Below are 22488 nucleotides of genomic sequence, written 5' to 3'. Positions count from 1 at the left end.
GTCTAGTATAGTATAGTTTTAGGTTTGATACTTCTAAGCCATCATCCTTTGTATTTTTTTCATTAATTCTCTTGATATTTTTGATCTTTTGTTCTTCCAGATGAATTTTGTTATTATTTTTTCTAGTTCTCTAAAATAATTTTTGGCAGTTTCATTGGTATGGCATTCAACAAGTAGACCAATTTAGACAGAATTATCATCTTTATCCTATTAGCTCAGCCTACCCATGAGCAATTGATATTTTTCCAATTGTTTAGATCTGACTTTATTTGTGCGATTAGTGTTTTGTAATTGTATTCATATAGCTCTTGGGTTTGTCTTGGCAGGTAAACTCCCAGGTATTTTATTTTGTCTAAAACAACTTTACATGGAATTTCTTTTTCTATCTCTTGCTGATGGACTTTGTCAGTAATATACAGAAATGCTGATGATTTATGCTGGTTTATTTTCTATCTTGTAACTTTGCTAAAGTTGTGAATTGTTTCTAGTAGGTTTTTGGATGATTTTCTAGGATTCTCTAAGTATATAATCATATCGTCTACAGAATGATAGTTTTATTTTCTCATTGCCAATTCTAATTCCTTCAAACTGTTGGTTATTCAAAGTAAGTGTCAGTATTGGCCAAGTGAGTATGATAGCCTTTGTAAAATATCTTTGTACAATGGCCCCTGAATTTGGATCCATCTGTGGGGTTAATTCACAATTACTATCTTCTGTTTTAACTGTTAAGTTCAGATGGAATATTCCTTGAGGTATACATTGTGCCTTGTTAAGATATGTTTCAATATTGTCAGTGTTAATCATAGTTACAGACACAGCCACTTCCTCATGTATTTGTATAACTGGGATAGCTAATGAATACCAGGGTAGTGGAGGATTTATAACAAGGATTTTTAATTGTTTTCCTCTTTGATACTGTTGAATGGGCACTTCACAAATAGCATGAGTGGGTAGGCAGTAATAATTATTTCTCTAACAATTTGCATTACAGTTCTCCTGTTACAAAGCCTTTGATATCCTATCTACACCTCCTACATTTCCCATGACCTTAGCTACAGCATCCTGTAATAAAGCAATAAAACCAGTGAAGGGCTCCCCAGTTTTTTGTATTATTTGGATAAAGCTTTCCTTTTCACCCTTTTCTATAGGAATCCTACTCTATACAGTTCTGGCACATTGGGATATTCACAGATATGTCTCTTCATTAAAATGATTTTGATCTCCAGTGTCTTCATGAACCCCAGTGCCACTAAGTTGTTCAAAATATAAATTCCTTTAATTTTTATTTCTTTTCTTATCACTAGAACCAACATTTCTAGTATAGTGTTAAATAATATATGGTGATAATGGGCATTCTTGTTTCACCCCAGGGCATCATTTTTGACCTGTTTATACCTCTCCCTCATTAATCTTAACCTTATAGTGAGCCAGCTTAATCTTACAGAATTCTTCATTCTTAAATCCTTTCTCCTTTTTTCTTTTTACTGATCATACCTCACCAAGGAGTAATTCTGGATAACTCCCAACATATACCTCTTTGTTCTTACTAATATGCTAAAAAGAGCTTTAGAAGTCCTATGCTGTTTTAGTCCACTACAAATTTATGATATCTAAACTCTACAATAAATGAATACTTCCCTTTATCCTTAATCCATTTTCTAATCTACTATCCACAGCAATTATTTCAAATCTTTTCAGTTTTTCTCAATTCTGACAATATCCTCTCCTACTCCCATTCATCTGAGTGCCTCACCAAAAAAAAAAAAAAAAAAAAAAAAAAAAAAAAAAAAAAAAAAAAAAAAAAAAGGAAAAAATGGAAGCCATTCACTGAGAACTCTTTTTTTCCTCATTCCTAATGTATATACATCAAACATTCTTCTCCACCACTGGTATCACTAGTATCTAATGAACAAATGGTCTGTGCACTTTTGACTCCATATTGTTTTGCCTTTTTATATTTCTTCCACTGTCACATCTTCTCTCTAATCGTCTAGTCTTTTACTATCTATTCATTCTTTCAATAATGTCTGTTGATATGTCTATGTCCACTTTATCTTTTTTTTTTTTTTATTTTTTATTTAATAATTACATTATATTGACACTCATTTCTGTTCCGATTTTTTTTCCCCTCCCTCCCTCCACCCCCTCCCCTAGATGGCAAGCAGTCCTTTATATGTTGGATATGTTGCAGTATATCCTAGATACAATATATGTTTGCAGAACCGACCAGTTCTCTTGATGCGTAGGGAGAATTGGATTCAGAAGGTATAAATAATCCGGGAAGAAAACAAAAATGCAGATAGTTCACATTCGTTTCCCAGTGTTCTTTCTTTGGGTGTAGCTGCTTTTGTCCGTCATTTATCAATTGAAACTCAGGTCTCTTTGTCAAAGAAATCCACTTCCATCAAAATATGTCCTCATACAATATCGTTGTCGAAGTGTATAATGATCTCCTGGTTCTGCTCATTTCACTTAGCATCAGTTCATGTAAGTCTCTCCAAGCCTCTCTGTATTCATCCTGCTGGTCATTTCTTACAGAACAATAATATTCCATAACATTCATATACCACAATTTACCCAGCCATTCTCCAATTGATGGACCACTTTATCTTTTTAAAAAAAACCTCTTATCATACTGTTGGAATCCTTACAAACTGCTAACTAATTAGAGTTGATCTAATCTTACAAGAAGATGTTTTGGGCAGAACCTGAAACAAGGTACTAAGTAGAACTAATTAATACAAGGCTCGTGTTCACACCTTTATTCATTGGAGTTCACAAGTATGCCAGCTTCACAAAGTAAACTTTGTATCCTTATGAGTTCACACCTCCCTTAAAGCTCTTTGGGCCAGAGAGCACTATGGGAGAAAACCCATAATCCCTCTCTCTCGTATCCCATAATTCCTCCCTCTTGGATAAAAGAAACAGACAGAGGCTCTTGGTCAGATTTCACGGGAATGACATGAAGAGCGGTGCTGGCTCTGGAGGCTGAAGAAAGCAGAGGCAGAAGCAAAGGACAAAGCAGCAAGAGCTCTTGGAACCAAGCAGAGAGATAGGCCTCTAAGCTAACCAGGCTATATTGGAGATAATAAAAGATCTGAACTTTTATCATCTGGCTGCATTTGGGAAGAAGATCACCACATTTTGGCGCCCGAACAGGGACCGACAAAATCCTGATTCCAGGGAAGGCACCCAGAGAGAACTTTTATAATATTTTAAAGAACAAGAACCCAACATTTGAACTCCCAACATCATACTATGCTCAATAGCTATTATTTCTCAGCTAAACTTTTTGAAAAAGTCATCTATATACAAGATTTCTCCCATTCCTTTCCTTTTATTCTCTCCTAAATCCTTTCCAGTATTAATTCAAAGTTCATCATTCAAATGAAATTTCTCTTTCCAAAGTTACTAATAATCTCTTAATTTACATAATCTAATGATTTTTTGTTAATTCTCATGATTCTTAAAACTCTTTGAAATATTTTTGATCACCTTATCCTAGATATTCTCTTCTCTCTAGGTTTTCACGCTACATATGTCCACCTCTATCACAATGTGGATCTTCATTGACTTCACACACAAATATTGCAACTATCCTAAAGTTTCTGTCCTGGGCCCTCTTTTCTCTCTCTCTCTTTTCTTTTGATATTCTTACATTTAGTTATCCCATGAGCTTCCATGTTTTAATTATGAACTCTATTAAAAATGATTACTAAATGGCTTCTTACAAGACTCAATTTAAATCCCATCATTTACAGGCCTTTCCTGGTTTCTCCACCTTTATTCCCAAAATATAAATCCTTCATTTTCTAATATTATCTCGTACCTCTTCTATATGTACCTGTTTCTTAATGTGCTGTCAATCCCATTAACATGTAGCTAATATACTTCGCTAGAAGCAATTAGGTGGCACAGTGGATGGAATGCCAGTCCTAGAGTTAGGAATTTTTATTACATTAAATTTTGCTATATCTTATATTACTCCTAATTTGCTTCAAGTATTGTTAGTTTACTTTTTTTCCATCCCAACCCCCAAAAATATTATGAGCTTCTTAAGGAAAGGATTACATAGTACCTAGAAAAGTACTGATCAGGCACATAACAAGTGTTGAAGAATACTTAAGTATTTTAATAGAATTGGCAGTAATAAATTATAAATTCCTCAAAGCAAGAAACAATTCCTATTAAAAGCCCTAACTTCAGAACTCAGTCAAATGCACATGACCACCAATCATTATATTCCTTTCCCTCCTGAAAAGTCAGGATCTTTCTTCTGAAATGAAGAACAAAATAATATTGTTGTTGTTAAATGTTTATTTAGTAGTAAATAATATTACATACTTACGTTTCTGTTGGAATCGGAATTGGATTCATTCTGTAGTTCAAAAATGGGCTACAAATCTCAAGAAACTGTTCAGGTTTCTTTATTAGTGGGTCTGAAATGAGTGATTAATTGATTTAATTAATTAAGTTAATTAAAAGATTTCTAAATGACAAGAGTGACATGATTATGGGAAGATAAGTGCAGTGTAGATACCTATTTCTTTATTGCTAGGTTCCTATACTCTTAATCTTACCAATAGTCATCAGATTTTCTTCACCTTTTAATAAAAAATTTATTTTTATTCCAAAGCTGTACAAATAGAGAAGGGAATAGAGAAAGAGGATGAAAAGGAAGGGAATGTGTGTGTATTTTAAATTTATATAGATAAACATACATATAGATAGAAAGACAGATAGACAGACACATTTGTATAATCTATAAAGTGCCAGGCACTATGTTAAGCAATTTACAAATTTTATCTCATTTGTTCCTCACAATCACCCTGCAAGGTAAGTACTATTTTTACTTCCATTTTACAGATGAGAAATTTGAGGCAAACAGGAGGTTAAGTGAGTTACCCAGACATACAACTAATAAATATCTGAAGCTGGATTTGAATTCATTGTCTCACACTATTAACTCCTTTATCAAGTCCAAAATCATCTTTTCATTTCTGATTGTTCTTGACTTCCCTGCTGCTTTTGACCTTGTTTATCTCTTAGATGTAACAGTCTTCCTTTAACCTTTAAGATATTACATTTTCTTAGTTCTCCTCCTACTTTAAACTTTTTACTTTAAAAATATGATGCTAATAATAATAATAAACAGATATAAATATTTCAATATCTGAGAAAAGCAATATCATGGATATAGGATTATATATGACTGCACACCTAGTGGATAGAGATCCACTGTACCACTCAGCTGTCTACAGAATTATATTAGTATCTGTGTTTTGATCAACCACTGTTTAAAAAAAACCTTCATAGATCTTGATTTGGACACCTTCATTAACTAAAGAACAATCCATTATTCAGAATTGCATAGCATATAATAATAATACTATAATATACTATTAGTTGAGAACTAGATCTACTTGTTTTATTTTTTTTTATCAGTTCCTAATTGCTGCAATATAAAAAAAGCCAGAGTCCCACTTCTTGACCAATGGATTAAAGGGTCATCTGTTGTCCAGCTACTTTGACTTGCTTTGCCAAATCTCATACATGATACTATCTTTCTCTCTCTCTCTCTTTTTTTTTTTTTTTTTGGCTTAGCACTGACAGTCCTATGTCTGGAATTCTCTCTTTTATTATCTTTGTTTCTTAGATCTTTCAAGATTCAGGTTAAATGCCATATTTTTCAGGAGACAAAATCATATATCTTTACCTACTGACTTCCTCATTAAGGTCATTTTGATCTCCATATGTATGTGTATGTGCTTATTTACATATAAGTTGTCTTCACCATTAGAATGAGGAAAGAGACTGAAGTTGATTTTTCTTTGTATCACTAACACTTCACGGAGTGCTTAGGACATAGTAACCACTTAATAAATATTTGCAGATTGATAGGTAGAGAAATGATGGACTAGAGGTGAAGAATAAGACACATTTTCAAACATGCATGGCCAATGTGTTCACTGATTATGATTGCCTATACTTATTTCTTTTTGTTGTAAGGAACAGCTTCTAATAAAGGGGAGGTGAACATTATAGATAATGAAAAAAATTTTTTTAAAAAGAAAGAAAAGTACCAACAAAACATTTTAAGATACACAAAGCAAAAGAAATTCAGAAGAGGTAAGAAACAACTAGGTCTCTTTTTGCTATCTACTTAAATGTAATAAACATTTAAAAATCAATTTATATAAGAGAAGCTAACAATTTCGTATGTAATCTATTTTTGCACTACTCAGATGTTGAAAGATTTGTATCTGTTTTATTATTGTTACCATGATATTTTTTTCTTTTTTATTAAAGCTTTTTATTTTCAAAACATGCATGTATAATTTTTCAACATTAACCCTTGCAAATTGTGTTCCGATTTTTCCCGTCCTTCCCCCACCCCTTGCCCTAAATGACAAGTAATCCAATATATGTTAAACATGGTAAAAATGTATGTTAAATCCAATATATGCATATATATTTATGTAATTATCTTGATGCACAAGAAAAGCCAAATCAAAAAGGAAAAAATGAGAGAGAAAATAAAATGCAAGCAAACAACAACAAAAACAGTGAAAATGCTATGTTGTGATCTACACTTAGTTCCCACAGTTCTCTCTCTGGGTATAGATGGCTCTCTTCATCACAAGACCACTGGAACTGATCTGAATCACCTCACTGTTGAAAAGAGCCACCTCCATCAGAATTAATCATCATATTATTTTGTTGTTGCCATGTATAATGATCTCTTGGTTCTACTCATTTCCCTCAATATCAGTTCATGTAAGTCTCTCCAGGCTTCTCTGAAATCATCCTGCTGATCGTTTCTTACAAAACAATAATATTCCATAAGATTCATATATCATAACTTATTCAGCCATTCTCCACTAAGTTTCCAGTTTCTTGCCAGTACAAAAAGGGCTGCCACAAACATTTTTGCACATATGGGCCCCTTTCCCTCCTTTAAGATTTCTTTGGGATATAAGCCCAGTAGAAACACTGCTGGATCAAAGAGTATAGCATGATATTTTTAAAGTAAAAAGTTTCAAGTAGGAGGAGGACTAAGAAAATATATAACATTTTAAAGGTCAAAGGAAGAGTGTTACAGCTAAGAGATAAAAATGTCAAAAGCAGCAGGGAGATCAAGGACAATGAGAACTGAAAAGATGATTCTGGACCTGATGAATAAAGAAGTTAATAATAGCCTTTGGGAGAATAGCTTTGGCATTATATTGACGGAAGAAGTAAGGTTGTAAGGGGTTCAGGAATGAGCAGATGAAAAAGTGTAAATATTCCATTATTATTTGCTATTAGGAAAAAGGATATGCTGTCCCCCCCAAAAAAAAATTGTGAGGAAAAAGAAATTGAATGACTAGTGGTAGTAAATAAAAATATGAAAGGAAATATGTTGTTATAATAAATACTTCTATTGATTGTAACAATAATCATAATTGGGAAAATATTGCTTCTAAATTTTTGCTGCACTAATGCCATTAATTTAATTTACCATCTACTATATTAATAAAATATAAATACATATGCTTCCACTTGTCAGAAGTTCTATTCTGATAGAAGTTCACGATACTAATAAGTTTAGCCATTGTTATGTTTCTCAAAATTTCTTTGAGGAATATATATGTAGACTTTCATTTAAATGATGAAATACATCTTATAGTAAAAGATTAATTATTAATTAAATAGAAGTACATAACAACTTTGCAACTCTACCAAAACAATTGTATTGATATTACAATATAACATAGGGTTTTAAATAATGTTATGTAACTTATTCATAAAGCCACAAGTGAAATATTTTGTTTAACTTTAAACATATTTTAGGTCTCTAAGGAGATGTCTTTTTTTTTTTAAATGTGAAGATGAAGGAGCTATATGGCAGATTAAGAACAGCCACTCATCTGGATTCTTTGAATATTCCTTCTAAACAACTTTAAAATAATACCTCAAATCATATTTTGGAGTGGCTACACCAGCAAAAGCTTAGAATGAAATTTTTTTAGTTAAGAAAACTTAATAGGTTGACAGGAAAAGTCTGTGGGATGTGGTAGAGCCTACTCATGTGGTGGAAGCAACAGCAGCAGCAGCAGTTCTCAACCCAGAGACAGTAAGGGGGTTGAACAATTGGTAAGAAAGAAATGACAGGGATCTTTTCCTGGACGTGGGTATAGCTGGTGCTGATTGGCAACTCTATTTACAATTCTAGTATAAAAAGAGGCCCTGATAGTCACATGGAGATGGAGGCACTGGGTCACACTTCCAAAGCAAAGAAGAGTGCTAATGCTTACGGCTGCAGAAGACCAAGAACCCTTTCTGAATAAAGACAAGAACAGTGATCAAACCTCTCCCAGAATTATACCATCCTAGAAGCACCAAAAACCTACAAATCACATAACTACTTCTGAAAATAGAAGCATGAAAAAACCTTTAGTATGAGACAGTGCCTACCTATGCCCAGGTGAGCAGAGCCCAACTTTAATATAAAGTTCAAAGTCAAAAATAAACTAGAAAAAAAAAGAACAAACAACAAAAAAGAATTTGACCATAAAAATACTATGGTGGCAGGAAATAGCAAAACATAAACTTAGAAAAAGACAACAAATGAAAACAGCTATCCCAAAAAAGCCTCAAAGCAATATACTAACTGGAGCTACACCCCAAAAGAATGCTGGAAGTATTAAATAAACAGATAACAATGATAAAGGAAGAATTGGGCAAAGAAATGAGATTGATACAAGAAAACTATGAAGAAAGAATTAATAGCTTAATAAAAGAGGTACAAAAATGCTGAAGAAAATAATACCTTGAGAAATAGAATTGGCCTAATGTGAAGCAAAAAAATTCCACTAAATAAAAGAACTCCTTAAAAAGTAAAATGGAAAAAAGAAGTACAGAAGATAACTAAAGAAAATCACTCCTTTAAAAATTAGAATCGAGCAAGTGTAAGTTAAAGACTCCAGAAGATGTGAAGAAACAATAAAACAAAATTAAAAGAATGAAAAAAATCAAGAAAATGTGAAATATCTCATCAAAAAAATAGTTGACATAAAAAATAGATTAAGAAGAGAAAATTTAAGAATTATTGTACTGTCTGAAATCCATCATCAAAGAAAGGGCTTAGATGTCATATTTCCAAAATATAAAAGAAAACTGTCCTAATATCCAAAGGGTAAAACAGAACTTGAAAGACTATATAGAATACCTCCTAAAATAAATACCCAAATAAAACTCCCAGGAACATTATAGCCAAATTCCAGAGCTCTCAGATCAAAGAGAAAATAATTCAAGCAACCAGAAAGAAACAATTTAAATATCCTGCAACCACAGTCAGGATCATATAGATCTTGGAGTGATATCTCAGAAAGCAGAAAAGTTAGGGTTACAACCAAGAACAATCTATCCAGCAAAAATTAGTGTAATTCTATAAGGTGAAAATAGATATATAAAGAAATAGAGGACTTTCAAGCATTCCTAATGAAAAGACCAGAGCTAAAAAGAAAATTTGGCATTCAAATATAAGAATGAAGAAGTAGAAAATGGCAAACATAAAAAAGAAATTATAAAATACTTAATAAGATTAAACTATTTACATTCCTAAATGGAAAAAAGGTACATGTAACTACTAAGAACTTTATCATTATTATGTCAGTTAAACAAAGTTTAAATCTTATATCTATAAGAAATGAGTGTGACTTGAGTATATTGGAATGATCTCCAAAAAAATAAAGAGTAAGAAAGAAGAATGTGCTGGGAGAAGGGGGAAAGGAGGTGTAGAACAGTGAAGTTTTCTCAGATTAAAAAAAAGGTACAGAAAGTCTTTCCAATGGAGGAAAAATAGAGAAGTAGCAGGCAATGCTTGAACCTCAGTAATATCAGAATTGGATCAAAGAAGGTAAAATATACAAACACTTTCAGTTGTATATAAAAATGCAACTTACCCAATTAGGGAAATAAGAGGAGAAGGGGATAAAAGGAAAAGAGAGTGATGATAAAAAAAAAAAAAAGAGAGAGAATATTAAGGAAAGAAGTGGTTGAAAGTAAAATAGGTTTTAATGAAGGGCAGGATAAAAAGAGATTGTAAAAAACAGAAGAAAATGGAATGGAGGGAAATACACAGTCCACTCATCATAACTGTGAATATGAATGGGATGAACTCACTCATAAAACAAAAGCAAACAGCAGAATAGATTAGAAACCCAGAATTCAAAAATATATTGTTTACACAAGACACACTTGTAAAAGAAAAATGCACACACAGAGTTAAAATAAAGACCAGGAGCAGAATCTGATATGCTTCAGCTAAAATTTAAAAAGGCAGAAATAGCAATTTCAGATTAAGAGCTAATTAGGCAAACTACAGTATGCTAAAAGATACCATATAATAATGAAGAAATATCAAAAAAATTTACAGCAAGTTTCTTCTGATGTAGGCCTTATTTCTCAGATATATAATGAGTATAAAACTGAGACAACTTTATAAAAATGAGAGCCATTCCCCAATTGATAAATGACCAAATATATAAACAGGCAGTTTTCAGAAGAAGAAAACAAAGCTATTTATAGTCATATGAAAAAATGCTCTAAATCATTATTGATTAAAGAAAGGCAAATTAAAGTGATTCTGAGATACCACCTAATACCTATCAGAAATAACAAATGCTAAAGGGAATAATGGGAAAATAGATATACTAATGAACTGCTTGTGAAATAGTGAACTGGTTCAAACATTCTAGAGAACAATTTGGAACTGTGCCCAAAGAGCTATAGAACAGGCCATATCCTTTGATGCAGCAATACCACTTTTAAATTTTTTTAAATTTTTAAATTTTTAATTTTTAAAATAAATGTTTAAAAATGGAAAAGGATCTATATAAACACAAAAATATTAGCAACTCTTTTTGCATTGGCAAAGAACTGGGAATCAAGAAATTTTTCACTAATTGGGGAATGACTGAAAAAGTCATAGTATATGATTATAAATAAGAACTATTATGCTATATGAAATGGTAAAGGAGATGGTTTCAGAAAACATGACAAGACCTATATGAATGGATGCATGAAATGAAAAAAACTAGAAAATCTTTGTACACAGTAACAGTGATATTGAAGTGATGATCAACTATGAAACACTTAACTATTCTTATTAATACAATAATCCAAGACAATTCCAAACATCTCATGATGAAAAAATGTTATGCACCCCCAAGGGAGAGAACTAATAATCTCTGGGTGCAAACTGAAGTATAATTCTTTCTTAATTTTTTTTTGTTTTTTTTTTTTTGCAATAGGACTAAGATGGAAATGTTTTGCATGATTTTATATGTATAACTGATGTAATATTGCTTTTCCTCTCAGCGAGTGAGAAAGTTTGAGAGGGAAGAAGGTAATTTGGAACGTAAAGTTTAAAATGAAGAATCTTAAAATAAAGAACATATTCTTTAAAGTAAAAAAAAAATGAAAACAGAGAAACAAAAAATTGAAAACATGACAAGAAAGAAAGGAAGACCGTTGAATTTGCTTTGGGTTTGGGCTTGTTATAAGAACCTACCAATCTAAATCACAAAGTAGACTCCATAAGCCTTCACTCAGGGGATTAGTAAATGCTCATTTTCTAAAAGAGCAAATAAGAAACAAACCTTGAGGTTCATCTGTCACAACCGTCTCTTTCTTTTGGCGAATAAGTTTCCAAGCAGGTATAGGTGGTGGTTTTGGTGGAGCTATAAGTGGACATGACCTAGTTCTGGTTACTAGCACAGGATGACTACGTATATGACAAAGTCCATATTCTCTGAGTTTCTCAGCAGATTCTGCCTAAAAGATATGAGAAAGAGATAACAAAAAAGAATGAGGACAAAAAATTATTCTTTGAATTCTGAGCTAAATTCAGGTCTGAAGAAAATATTATATCAGATATTGATTGTTGAAAAGGATTATACATCGGGTAGGTTTTGAGAATTGCTTTAGAAGATTTTGTTGGAATGTATGCATTGTAACAAAACATGAAAATTTTCAGGTGGTTTAAATATTAACGCCGAGGAAATTGAGGTTAGACAATTTGATCAAGGATACTGTGAAAGGGTGGGGACCAAAAAAAAATCAATCAATTACCTTAACCCACTTAAAGTAATTAAAGTAACCAATATTTAAATCCAGGTCTCTGACTCCATATGATAATATAATATTAAAAGTTAACCATTACTTTTTAATAGATAAAAGGTAGAAATAGTTGTCACTGCCCCATTTTAGGATATTCCTACATTTAGACAGCTAAGTCCTAGCAAAACAGAAACTCATAAATTGTGTTCTATTGTGAATTCAAATTCCAATTGCATTGTCAGGTCAGTAAAGCTGAATGACTTTAGCACTTAAATAGTACATTTTATTGGTAGTGTTTATCAAGCCAGAGCCCTAGGATGATAGAAATCAATACAGAACTATTGTCAATACTACAGTTAAATGTAAAGCTATAGCCATTACATTTCTTAGACCATTTTTTAATACTATGAATATGTTCTGGGTATTTTATTACTCTATGGTTATGTCTACCTAAGAGAATGAGCATTGGAGTCATAAGACCTAGAATGGTTTCCCAACTCTGATATTTATTCCCTGTGAAACCTTATGTAGAGATCAATTTCCTTGATTCTCAGTTATCTCATCTGTCTTTCAACTCTATAATATTATGGGTTTTCTCCTGCAATTTAAATAAGGTATTTGTTCCCTATAGTTAATAACTACTCCCAATAAGTCACCTACCATTGTCCCTAGGAAAAAATAAAATACAGTCTTCTCTTTGGAGAATTATAGACTTTACATTTTTCACTTTCCTTACTAAACTAAATTAACTTGACTAATTATATGTTAATCATTTGGCACTATGTTCCAGCCAAACTCATCTACATTCTATTTCTTACCTCTGTGCCTTTTTCTAAAATAGGCCTTCTATCTCAAATGCAGTTAATTTGTACTTCTATTTTTGACAAACCTTAACTCCCTTCAAGATTTAGCTCTTTTATAAAATGCATAACCAGCAACACTTAATCAAAATTAGAGTAATAGCAAGCAAACAATATACTTTCAAGGACAAGTTAAGCATTCCAACCCTATTACAGAAAGCACAATTCCATTGGGCTGACCACATTATTCTAATGTCAAATGTACATTTTCAAAGATACTATTTTATTAAGAGCTCATATAGGACAAGCTTTCACAAGACGGTCAGGGAAAGTGATATAAGGACACTCTCAAGGTCTCTCTTAAGAAACCTTGTATGATATAGAAGACAGTGAAACAGGATAAAGCAGAATTGAATTAAATCCAAAGAAATGTGAAATACACAAAGTTAGAGAAGCCACCCCACATAGGGGTCTATTTGTATCTGATCTATGGCAGAGCATTCTGAGCTCATATTGCTCTAATCAGCCACAGTCAGACACACTATAACTCCACTCTAACAAAATGATGTTATTTTGGTCTTCTTTGAGAATAAAGGACAAAACCAGCCAACCAATCTAAAGAGTAATTTAACTGCTTAGTAACAGGATTGGGTTACTAGAATGGAAGATCAGGTAAGTGCTGCAGAAAACTGATTAGACAGATTAGACAGAAATTAATTTTTAACTATAGCTATTAACAATTAGTTGCAAATGTAAAATTTCCAGGTACATTAAATATGCAAATCAATTTTGCAGATGGCACAAAAGAGGTAAAGGAGAATTATCACATTGGATGACACAGTCAGTATTCAATATGGTGCTTAGGCTACAGTTCTAGACTATATTAAAAGAGCCTAATAAAGTAGAAAAGTTGATCAGTGTGTTATATTATGGAAGATCCAGAAGCAAGTGAATAATATTAAATAAAACCAAAGAAACCTACTATTGGTATAAGGACTCATTATTCAATAAAAACTCAGAGGTAAAGTAGAATACAACATAGCAGAAATTAGATCTAGATTCCTATCTCAATCATAATAAGCTCCAAATGAATGTGACCTAGCTATAAAAAGTTATATCACAAACAAATTAGAACAGCAAAGAATATGATACCTTACACAATGATTTATCAGGGAAGACTTCTTGAGGGACACAGACAGCCACAGGAAAAAATGGATAATTTTTTATATAAAATTGAAAAGTTTTGCATAAAAATTCTCATGAAGTTGAAATTATAAGGGGATAATTGCCTAGAAAACCTTTGCACCATATTTATCTGGTAAGTATCTAATATTCAAAATATACAAAGTACTCATTCAAATATATAACAGCCATTCCCTAATGGATGAATTTTCAGTGATTAATTATCATTTTTCTTTTTTTTTACTTTTATTTTTTATTATAACTTTTTATTGATAGTACATATGCATGGTTAATTTTTCACAACATTAGCCCTTACACTCACTTCTGTTCCAATTTTTTCCCCTCCCTCCCTCCATCCCCTCCCCTAGATGGCAGGCAATCCCATAAAGGGTAAATATGTTTTAGTATATCCTAGATATAATATATGTGTGCAGAACCAAATAGTTCTCTTGTTGCATAGGAAGAACTGGATTCAGAAAGTAAAAATAACCTGGAAAGAAAAACAAAAATGTAAACAGTTTACACTCATTTCCCAGTGTTCCTTCTCTGGGTATAGCTGATTCTGTCCATCATTGATTAACTGAAACTGAATTAGATCTTCTCTTTGTCAAAAATAACCACTTCCATAAGGATACATCCTCATGCAGTATTGTTGTTGAAGTTTATAATGATCTCCTGGTTCTGCTCATTTCACTCAGCATCAGTTCATGTGAGTCTCTCCAGGCCTCTCTGTGTTCATCCTGCTGGTCATTTCTTACAGAACAATAATATTCCATAACATTCACATACCACAATTTACCCAACCATTCTCCAATTGATGGGCATTCATTCATTTTCCAGTTTCTAGCCACTACAAAGAGGGCTGCCACAAACCTTTTTGCACATACAGGTCCCTTTCCCTTCTTTAAGATCTCTTTGGGATATAAGCCCAGGAGTAGCACTGCTGGATCAAAGAGTATGCACAGTTTGATAACTTTTGGAGCATAGTTCCAAATTGCTCTCCAGAATGGTTGGATTTGTTCACAACTTCACCAACAATGTATCAGTGTCCCAGTTTTCCCGCATCCCCTCCAACATTCATTATTAGTTTTTTCCTGTCATCTTAGCCAATCTGACAGGTGTGTAGTGATATCTCAGAGTTGTCTTAATTTGCATTTCTCTGATCAATAGTGATCTGGAACAGTCTTTCATATGAGTGGAAATAGTTTCAATTTCATCATCTGAAAATTGTCTGTTCATATTCTTTGACCATTTATCAATTGGAGAATGGCTTGATTTCTTATAAATTAGAGTCAACACTCTATACATTTTGGAAATGAGGCCTTTATCAGAACCTTTAACTGTAAAAATGTTTTCCGAGTTTGTTGCTTCCCTTCTAATCTTGTTTGCATAAGTTTTGTTTGTACAAAGGCTTTTTAATTTGATATAATCAAAATTTTCTACTTTGTGATCAATAATGATCTCTAGTTCTTCTTTGGTCACAAATTTCTTCCTCCTCCACAAGTCTAAGAGGTGAACTATCCTATGTTCCTGTAATTTATTTATGATCTCATTCTTTATGCCTAAATCATGGAACCATTTTGATCTTATCTTGGTATATGGTGTTAAGTGTGGGTCTATGTCTAATTTCTGCCATATTAATTTCCAGTTTTCCCAGCAGTTTTTGTCAAATAATGAATTCTTATCCCAAAAGTTGGGCTATTTGGGTTTGTCAAACACTAGATTCCTATAGTTGTTGACTATTTTTTCCTATGAACGTAACCTATTCCACTGATCAACTAATCTATTTCTTATCCAATACCAAGTGGTTTTGGTGACTGAAGCTTTATATTATAATTTTAGATCAGGTACAGCTAAGCCACCTTCTTCATTTGATTTTTTTCCATTAATTCTCTTGAAATTTTTGACCTTTTGTTCTTCCATATGAATTTTGTTGTTATTTTTTCTAGGTCATTAAAATAGTTTCTTGGGAGTCTTATTGATATAGCACTAAATAAATAGATAGTTTAGAGACTATTATCGTCTTTATTATATTTGCTTGGCCTATCCAAGAGCATTTAATATTTTTCCAATTATTTAAATCTGACTTTATTTGTGTGGAAAGTGTCTTGTAATTTTGCTCATATAATTCCTGACTTTCCTTTGGTAGATAGATTCCCAAATATTTTATGTTATTGACAGTTATTTTGAATGGAACTTCTCTTTGTATCTCTTGCTGTTGGATTTTGTTGGTGATATATAAAAATGCTGAGGATTTATGGGGATTTATTTTGTATCCTGCAACCTTGCTAAAGTTGTGAATTATTTCTAATAGGTTTTTAGTAGATTCTCTGGGGTTCTCTAAGTTTACCATCATAATATCTGCAAAGAGTGATAATTTGGTTTCCTCATTACCTACTTTAATTCATTTAATCTCTTTCTCGACTCTTATTGCTGAGGCTAGTGTTTCTAAGACAATATTGAGTAACAATGGTGATAGTGGGCAACCTTGTTTCACTCCTGATCTTACTGGGAAAAGATCCAGTTTATCCCCATTACAAATGAGGCTTACTGATGGTTTTAAGTATATGCTCCTCACTATTTTAAGAAAAAGTCCATTTATTCCTATATTCTCAAGTGTTTCTATTAGGAATGGATGTTAAATTTTATCAAATTCTTTTTCTTTATCTATTGAGATGATCATATGATTTTTGTTAATTTGGTTATTGATACAGTCAATTATGCTAATAGTTTTCCAAATATTGAACCAGCTCTGCATTCCTGGTATAAATCCTACTTGGTCATAGTGTATTACCCTGGGGATAATTTTCTGTAATCTTTTTGCTAATATTTTATTTAAGATTTTAGCATCAATATTCATTAGGGAGATTGGTCTATAATTTTCCTTCTCTGTTTTCAACATACCTGATTTAGGTATCAGTACTATGTCTGTGTCGTAAAAGGAATTTGGTAGGACTCCTTCAATCCATATTTTTTCAAATAGTTTATATAGCTTTGGAGTTAATTGTTCTTTAAATGTTTGGTAGAATTCACATCTAAATCCATCTGGTCCTGGGGAGTTTTTCTTAGGGAGTTGGTTAATAGCTTGTTCTATTTCTTTTGCTAAGATAAGGCTGTTTAACCAATTTACTTCTTCCTCTGTTAATCTGGGCAAGCTATATTTTTTAAGGTATTCTTCCATTTCACTTAAGTTATCGAATTTATTGGCATAAAGTTGGGCAAAGTAACTCCTAATTATTGCTCTAATTTCCTCTTCATTAGTGGCGAGTTCTCCCTTTTCATTTTTAAGACTAACAATTTGATTTTCCTCTTTCCTTTTTTAAATCAGATTTGCTAAGGGTTTATCTATTTTGTTGGGATTTTTCATAGAACTAACTCTTAGTTTTATTAATTCAATAGTTTTTTTGCTTTCAATTTTATTAATCTCTCCTTTTATGTTTAGAATTTCAAGTTTAGTGTTTGACTGGGAAGTGGGGTTAATTTGTTCCTTTTCTAGAATTTTTAATTGCAAGCCCAGTTCATTGACCTTTTCTTTCTCTATTTTTTGCAAATAGGCCTCTAGAGATATAAAATTTCCCCTTATTACTGCTTTGGCTACATCACATACATTTTGGTATGGTCTCATTATTGTCATTTTCTTGGGTGAAGTTATTAATTATGTCTATGATTTCCTGTTTCACCCAATCATTCTTTAGTATGAGATTATTTAGTTTCCTTTTTTTTTTTTTTGGTCTATTTTCCCCTGGCTTTTTATTGAATGTAATTTTTATTGTATCATGGGCTGAAAAGGATGCAATTAATATTTCTGCCTTACTGCATTTAAATTTGAGGTTTTTATATTCTAATATATGGTCAATTTTTGTATAGGTTCCATGAACTGCTGAGAAGAAAGTGTACTCCTTTCTGTCTACATTTAATTTTCTCCAAAGAGCTATCATATCTAATTTTTCTAGTATTCTATTTACCTCTTTGACTTCTTTCTTACTTATTTTGTGGTTAGATTTATCTAATTCTGAGAGTGCAAGATTGAGATCTCCCACTATTAAAGTTCTGCTGTCTATTTCTTTTTGCAGCTCTCTTAATTTCTCTTTTAAGAATTTAGATGCTACATCACTTGGTGCATTTTATGTTTAAAATTGATATTGCTTCCTTTATTGTTATCCTTTAGCAAGATATGGTGCCCTTCCTTATCTCTTTTAATTAGATCAATTTTTGCTTTTGCTTGATCTGAGATCAGGATGGTTACCCCTGCTTTTTTTATTTCACCTGAAGCATAGTAGATTCTGCTCCAACCTTTTAACTTTATTCTGGAGGTGTCACCCTGCTTCAAGTGTGTTTCCTGTAAACAACATATTGTAGGATTCTGGCTTTTAATCCAGTCTGCTAACCGCTTCCTCTTTATGGGGGAGTTTACCCCATTTACATTTATGGTTAAAATTACCAATTCTGTATTACTTGCCATCTTGTTAACTCCTGCTTATTCTTTATTCCTTTCCTTCCCCCTTACCCCTCCTCCCCAGTATTAAACTTGTGACTACCACTTGCTTCTCACAGCCTTCCCTTTTTAGTATCCCTCTCCCCACCTTAAAGTTCCTCACCCATTTTACACCTTTTCCTCACAATTTCTGTATTGCCTTCTGTTTAACTTACTCCTTACCTTTTTACTTTTCCCCTCCCACTTTTCAATGAGGTGAAAGAAGTTTCACCATAAACCAAATATGTCTAATATTTTTCTCTTTAAGCCAATTCTAATGAGAGTAAGATACACACTATATTCATTCCCCTCCATTCTTTCTCTCAGATATAATAGGTTTCCTTTGCCTCTTCATGAAATGTAGTATCCCCACTTTACTTTTTTTTTCTGGTACAATTTCCTTTCCACCTCTAGTTTCTAGAACAAATTATACATGTGTTCTTTATATATCTTTATAGCAGAAATATAGTTCCCAAGATTTCTTTTTATCTTTTTAGGTTTCTCTTGAGTTCTGTATTTGGAGATCAAACTTTTTGTTTAGTTCCAGTTTTTTCATCAGAAATAGATAAAATTAACTTATTTCATTGAATGTCCATCTTCTTCCCTGGGGAAAAAAAATGCTCATTTTGGCTAAGTAAGTTATTCTTGGCTGCATACCAAGTTCCTTAGCCTTTTGGAATATCAGATTCCAGGCCCTTCGATCCTTTAATGTGGATGCTGTTAGATCCTGGGCAATCTTTATTATGGCTCCTCTATATTCGAATTGGTTTTTTCTAGCAGCTTGTAATATTTTTTTCTTAGATTTGATAGTTCTGGAATTTAGCCACTATATTTCTTGGAGTTTTGACTTTAAGGTCCTTTTCAGTAGGTGATCAATGAATTCTTTCAATAGCTATTTTACCCTCTGTTTCTATAACATCTGGTCAGTTCTCTTTGATAATTTTCTGGAAAATAGTATCCAAGATCTTTTTTTCAACATATTTTTCAAGGAGTCCAATAATTCTCAGATTGTTTTTGTTTTCTATTTTCCAGGTCTGTTGTTTTCTCAAGAAGGTATTTGACATTTTTTTCCATTGTTTCATTTTGGGATTTTGCTTGACTGATTCCTGGTGTCTCCTTGAGTCATTCAATTCCATTTGTTCAATTCTGATTTTCAACACATTATTTTCTTTGCTCACTTTTTTTAATATCTTTTTCTAATTGTCCAATTTAGTTTTGAAGTGAGTTTTTTTTTCCCCTATGGCTTTTTTTTCCATTTCGCTAATTTTATTTTTTAGAGAGATATTTTCTTTTTCCAATTCATTAATTCTGTTTTTCAAGGATTTGATTTCTTTATCCACTCTATCTTTAAATGAGTGGGATGACTTATCCAGACTCTCTTGCCAAGGTTCCCTTTCTTTTTCCCATTTTTCTTCTAGCTCTCTTGTCAGAGCCTTTTTAATTTCTTCTATGAGAGTCTTGTGTGTTGAGGACCAGATCATATCCCCTTTTGGGGATTCATCTGGAGATAGTCTGTTTTTAGTCTCCTCAGTGAATTAACATTTTTCAAAAGAAAAAAAAAGCTATCAAGAACCACATAAAATATACAAATCACTAATAATAATACAAACAAAAATTAAAATAATTGTAGTTCTACTTCAAAGCAATAAAAATGACAAGGATTACAAAAATAAAAGAAGACAATTGCTGACAGGGATATGGGAAAAGAGGTTTAATAATACATTGTTATTGTAATAAAATTTTATTTTGTTCTTTCTATCTCTTCTCTCTTACTCATTAGTAGAAAGAACCCTATGTATAGTGAAACAATACAAATTTGGACATTAGCTATGTCTAAAAAAGATTTATATGATGAATCCATCATCTATCTTTCTATACTGAGAGATAGAATGTTTTATCATGAGTAGTCAGGAATTGTGATTGTTGTCATTGTATAGATCAGAGTTCCAGGTTTTTCTAAATTTTTGTCTTTGTACCCCTGTTGGTGTAATTGAGTTTTTAGGATTGTCTAAGTAAATCATCACATCATCTGCAAAATAGATAGTTTTTATTACCTTGTTGCCCATTCTGATTCCTTAATATCTTTTTCTTCTTTGCTATTGCTAGAATTTCCAATATAATATTGAATAATATTCATGACAGTGAATATCCTTGTTTCACACCTGATCTTACTGAGAAGACTTTTAGTTTATCCCCATTAAAAGTAATACTTGCTCATATTTTTAAATACTGATCAATTTAAGGAAAATCCAATATATACATATACTTTCAAGTGTTTGTAATAGCAGAGTGCTGTACTTTATCAAAAGATTTTTCTGCATCTATTGATATAATCATATGATTTTTGTTACTTCTATTATTGTTATAATCAATTATATTAATAATCTTCCTTATATTAAACCATCTCCATATTCATGGTATAAATACCATTTGGGATTTATTGTACAAAAATTACACAATCTTTCTAGAATATTATTGTAACCTCTTAGCTAGATTCTTATTAAGGATTTTTATATCCATAGTCATTAATGAAAATGGCTCATAATCATTTTTTTCTGTTTTTAGTCTTCCTGGTTTAGATATTAATATCATATTTGTTTCATAAAAGGAATTTGGTAAGACCCCTTCTTTACCTATTATTCTAAATATTTTATTTAATAAATATTGGGATTAATTGATCTTTAACCACTTGATAGAATTCTTTTGTAAATCCATCTGTTTCTGGGTTTTTAAAAAAGAGGATCATTTATGGCCTTTCTATTTTTAAGGTAAGTATTTCGATATTTTATTTCCTCTTCTGCTAAATCTAAATAGTTTTTTTTTTTGGTAAATATTCTTAAATTGTTAAATTTATTGGCATATAGTTAGGCAAAATTAACACCTACTCCTATTTATTACTCCATGGTTAAATGTAATCCTTATTTTAATACCACACAATGTAGTTCCACAGAATCAGCATCATGCCTCAGAGATAGCGTAATACAATTGAAAGGGTATGAGTTTTGAAATCAGAAGACCTTGAGTACTGGCTCTGTCACTTATTATATATAACTCTCAAGGTTTCACTTTCATCACCTATAAAACAAAATGATTCGCTAGATGACCTTCTTTCTCATCTATAAATCCTATAATTCCAGCAATATGACAATGGTAGGGATGAAAGAAAAAGGTAACAACAACCAGAGAAAGCAGCAGCAGAGATGATTATGTTATGCAACAAGACACTTCATCCAGAAGACAAATTTAAATGCAAATTTTAAATTGTATTTAAACTATATTGGGCATATCAATTTCAATCTAATTTGCATTCAATTTTTATACAAGCTCCTTCTAACTGAGCAAAGCAAACATCTATAGATTCTATTTTTCCTAAACTTCTTTACCTATAGTCTCAACACACAGCCTTTTAAGGAATTAAAGATCTAGATGTCAAAATATAACAATAATTAATTAAAGGAAAGGTTAGACTTTTCCAAGGAAAATAGACTTTTTGTTTAAAGGCTTACAGAGTAATCCTAATTGTTTCATTAGTAGAATTAAAAAAACACATTGAAGTAAATTAAGCTAAATATCTCCATCTTAAAGATGAAGTAATTGAGATTTAGATGAGTAAATCAATTGACTGGGCCAAAGTCTCACCTTGAATTGGGGCAGTTTGAGTACTGGATCCTAAATTTCCATATGTCGATTTCTTCACATTCTCCTCTATACAATGCTAAAACACTAGGATTTAAAATATAATCAAATTGTAGTGAGTCCACTACGTGCTTACCATTTTCTCTAGGGTAAAGATCTTCTTTTCAAACAAGCTCAGAGGTGCAAAAGTACCATATACCACCATCTGAGGGAATTGTGAAGCAAATGGTTGGATCCCTCCTATCACTCCAACTAAAAAAAAAAACAAAAACAAAAAAAAATATATAACAA

The 22488-nt window shown here is 31.9% G+C and overlaps 1 protein-coding gene across 1 annotated transcript in view; it reads right to left on the bottom strand.

The window, feature by feature from the left end:
* Positions 1 to 22488, bottom strand: part of ADGB (androglobin) — a 257841-nt gene that overhangs the window by 137422 nt on the left and 97931 nt on the right. The window contains exons 10-12 of the mRNA XM_051997914.1: positions 22334 to 22449; positions 11646 to 11820; positions 4349 to 4439 (exon numbers count right to left, since the gene is read on the bottom strand). Coding sequence (XP_051853874.1) covers positions 4349 to 4439; positions 11646 to 11820; positions 22334 to 22449 — 382 coding nt within the window. The remainder of the gene's footprint in view (positions 1 to 4348; positions 4440 to 11645; positions 11821 to 22333; positions 22450 to 22488) is intronic.

The sequence above is a fragment of the Antechinus flavipes genome, chromosome 4, assembly GCF_016432865.1.
Source record: "Antechinus flavipes isolate AdamAnt ecotype Samford, QLD, Australia chromosome 4, AdamAnt_v2, whole genome shotgun sequence".
Lineage (NCBI taxonomy): Eukaryota > Metazoa > Chordata > Mammalia > Dasyuromorphia > Dasyuridae > Antechinus > Antechinus flavipes.
Note: the sequence above shows the minus strand (reverse complement) of the source record. Positions and strands in the feature narration are given on the sequence as shown.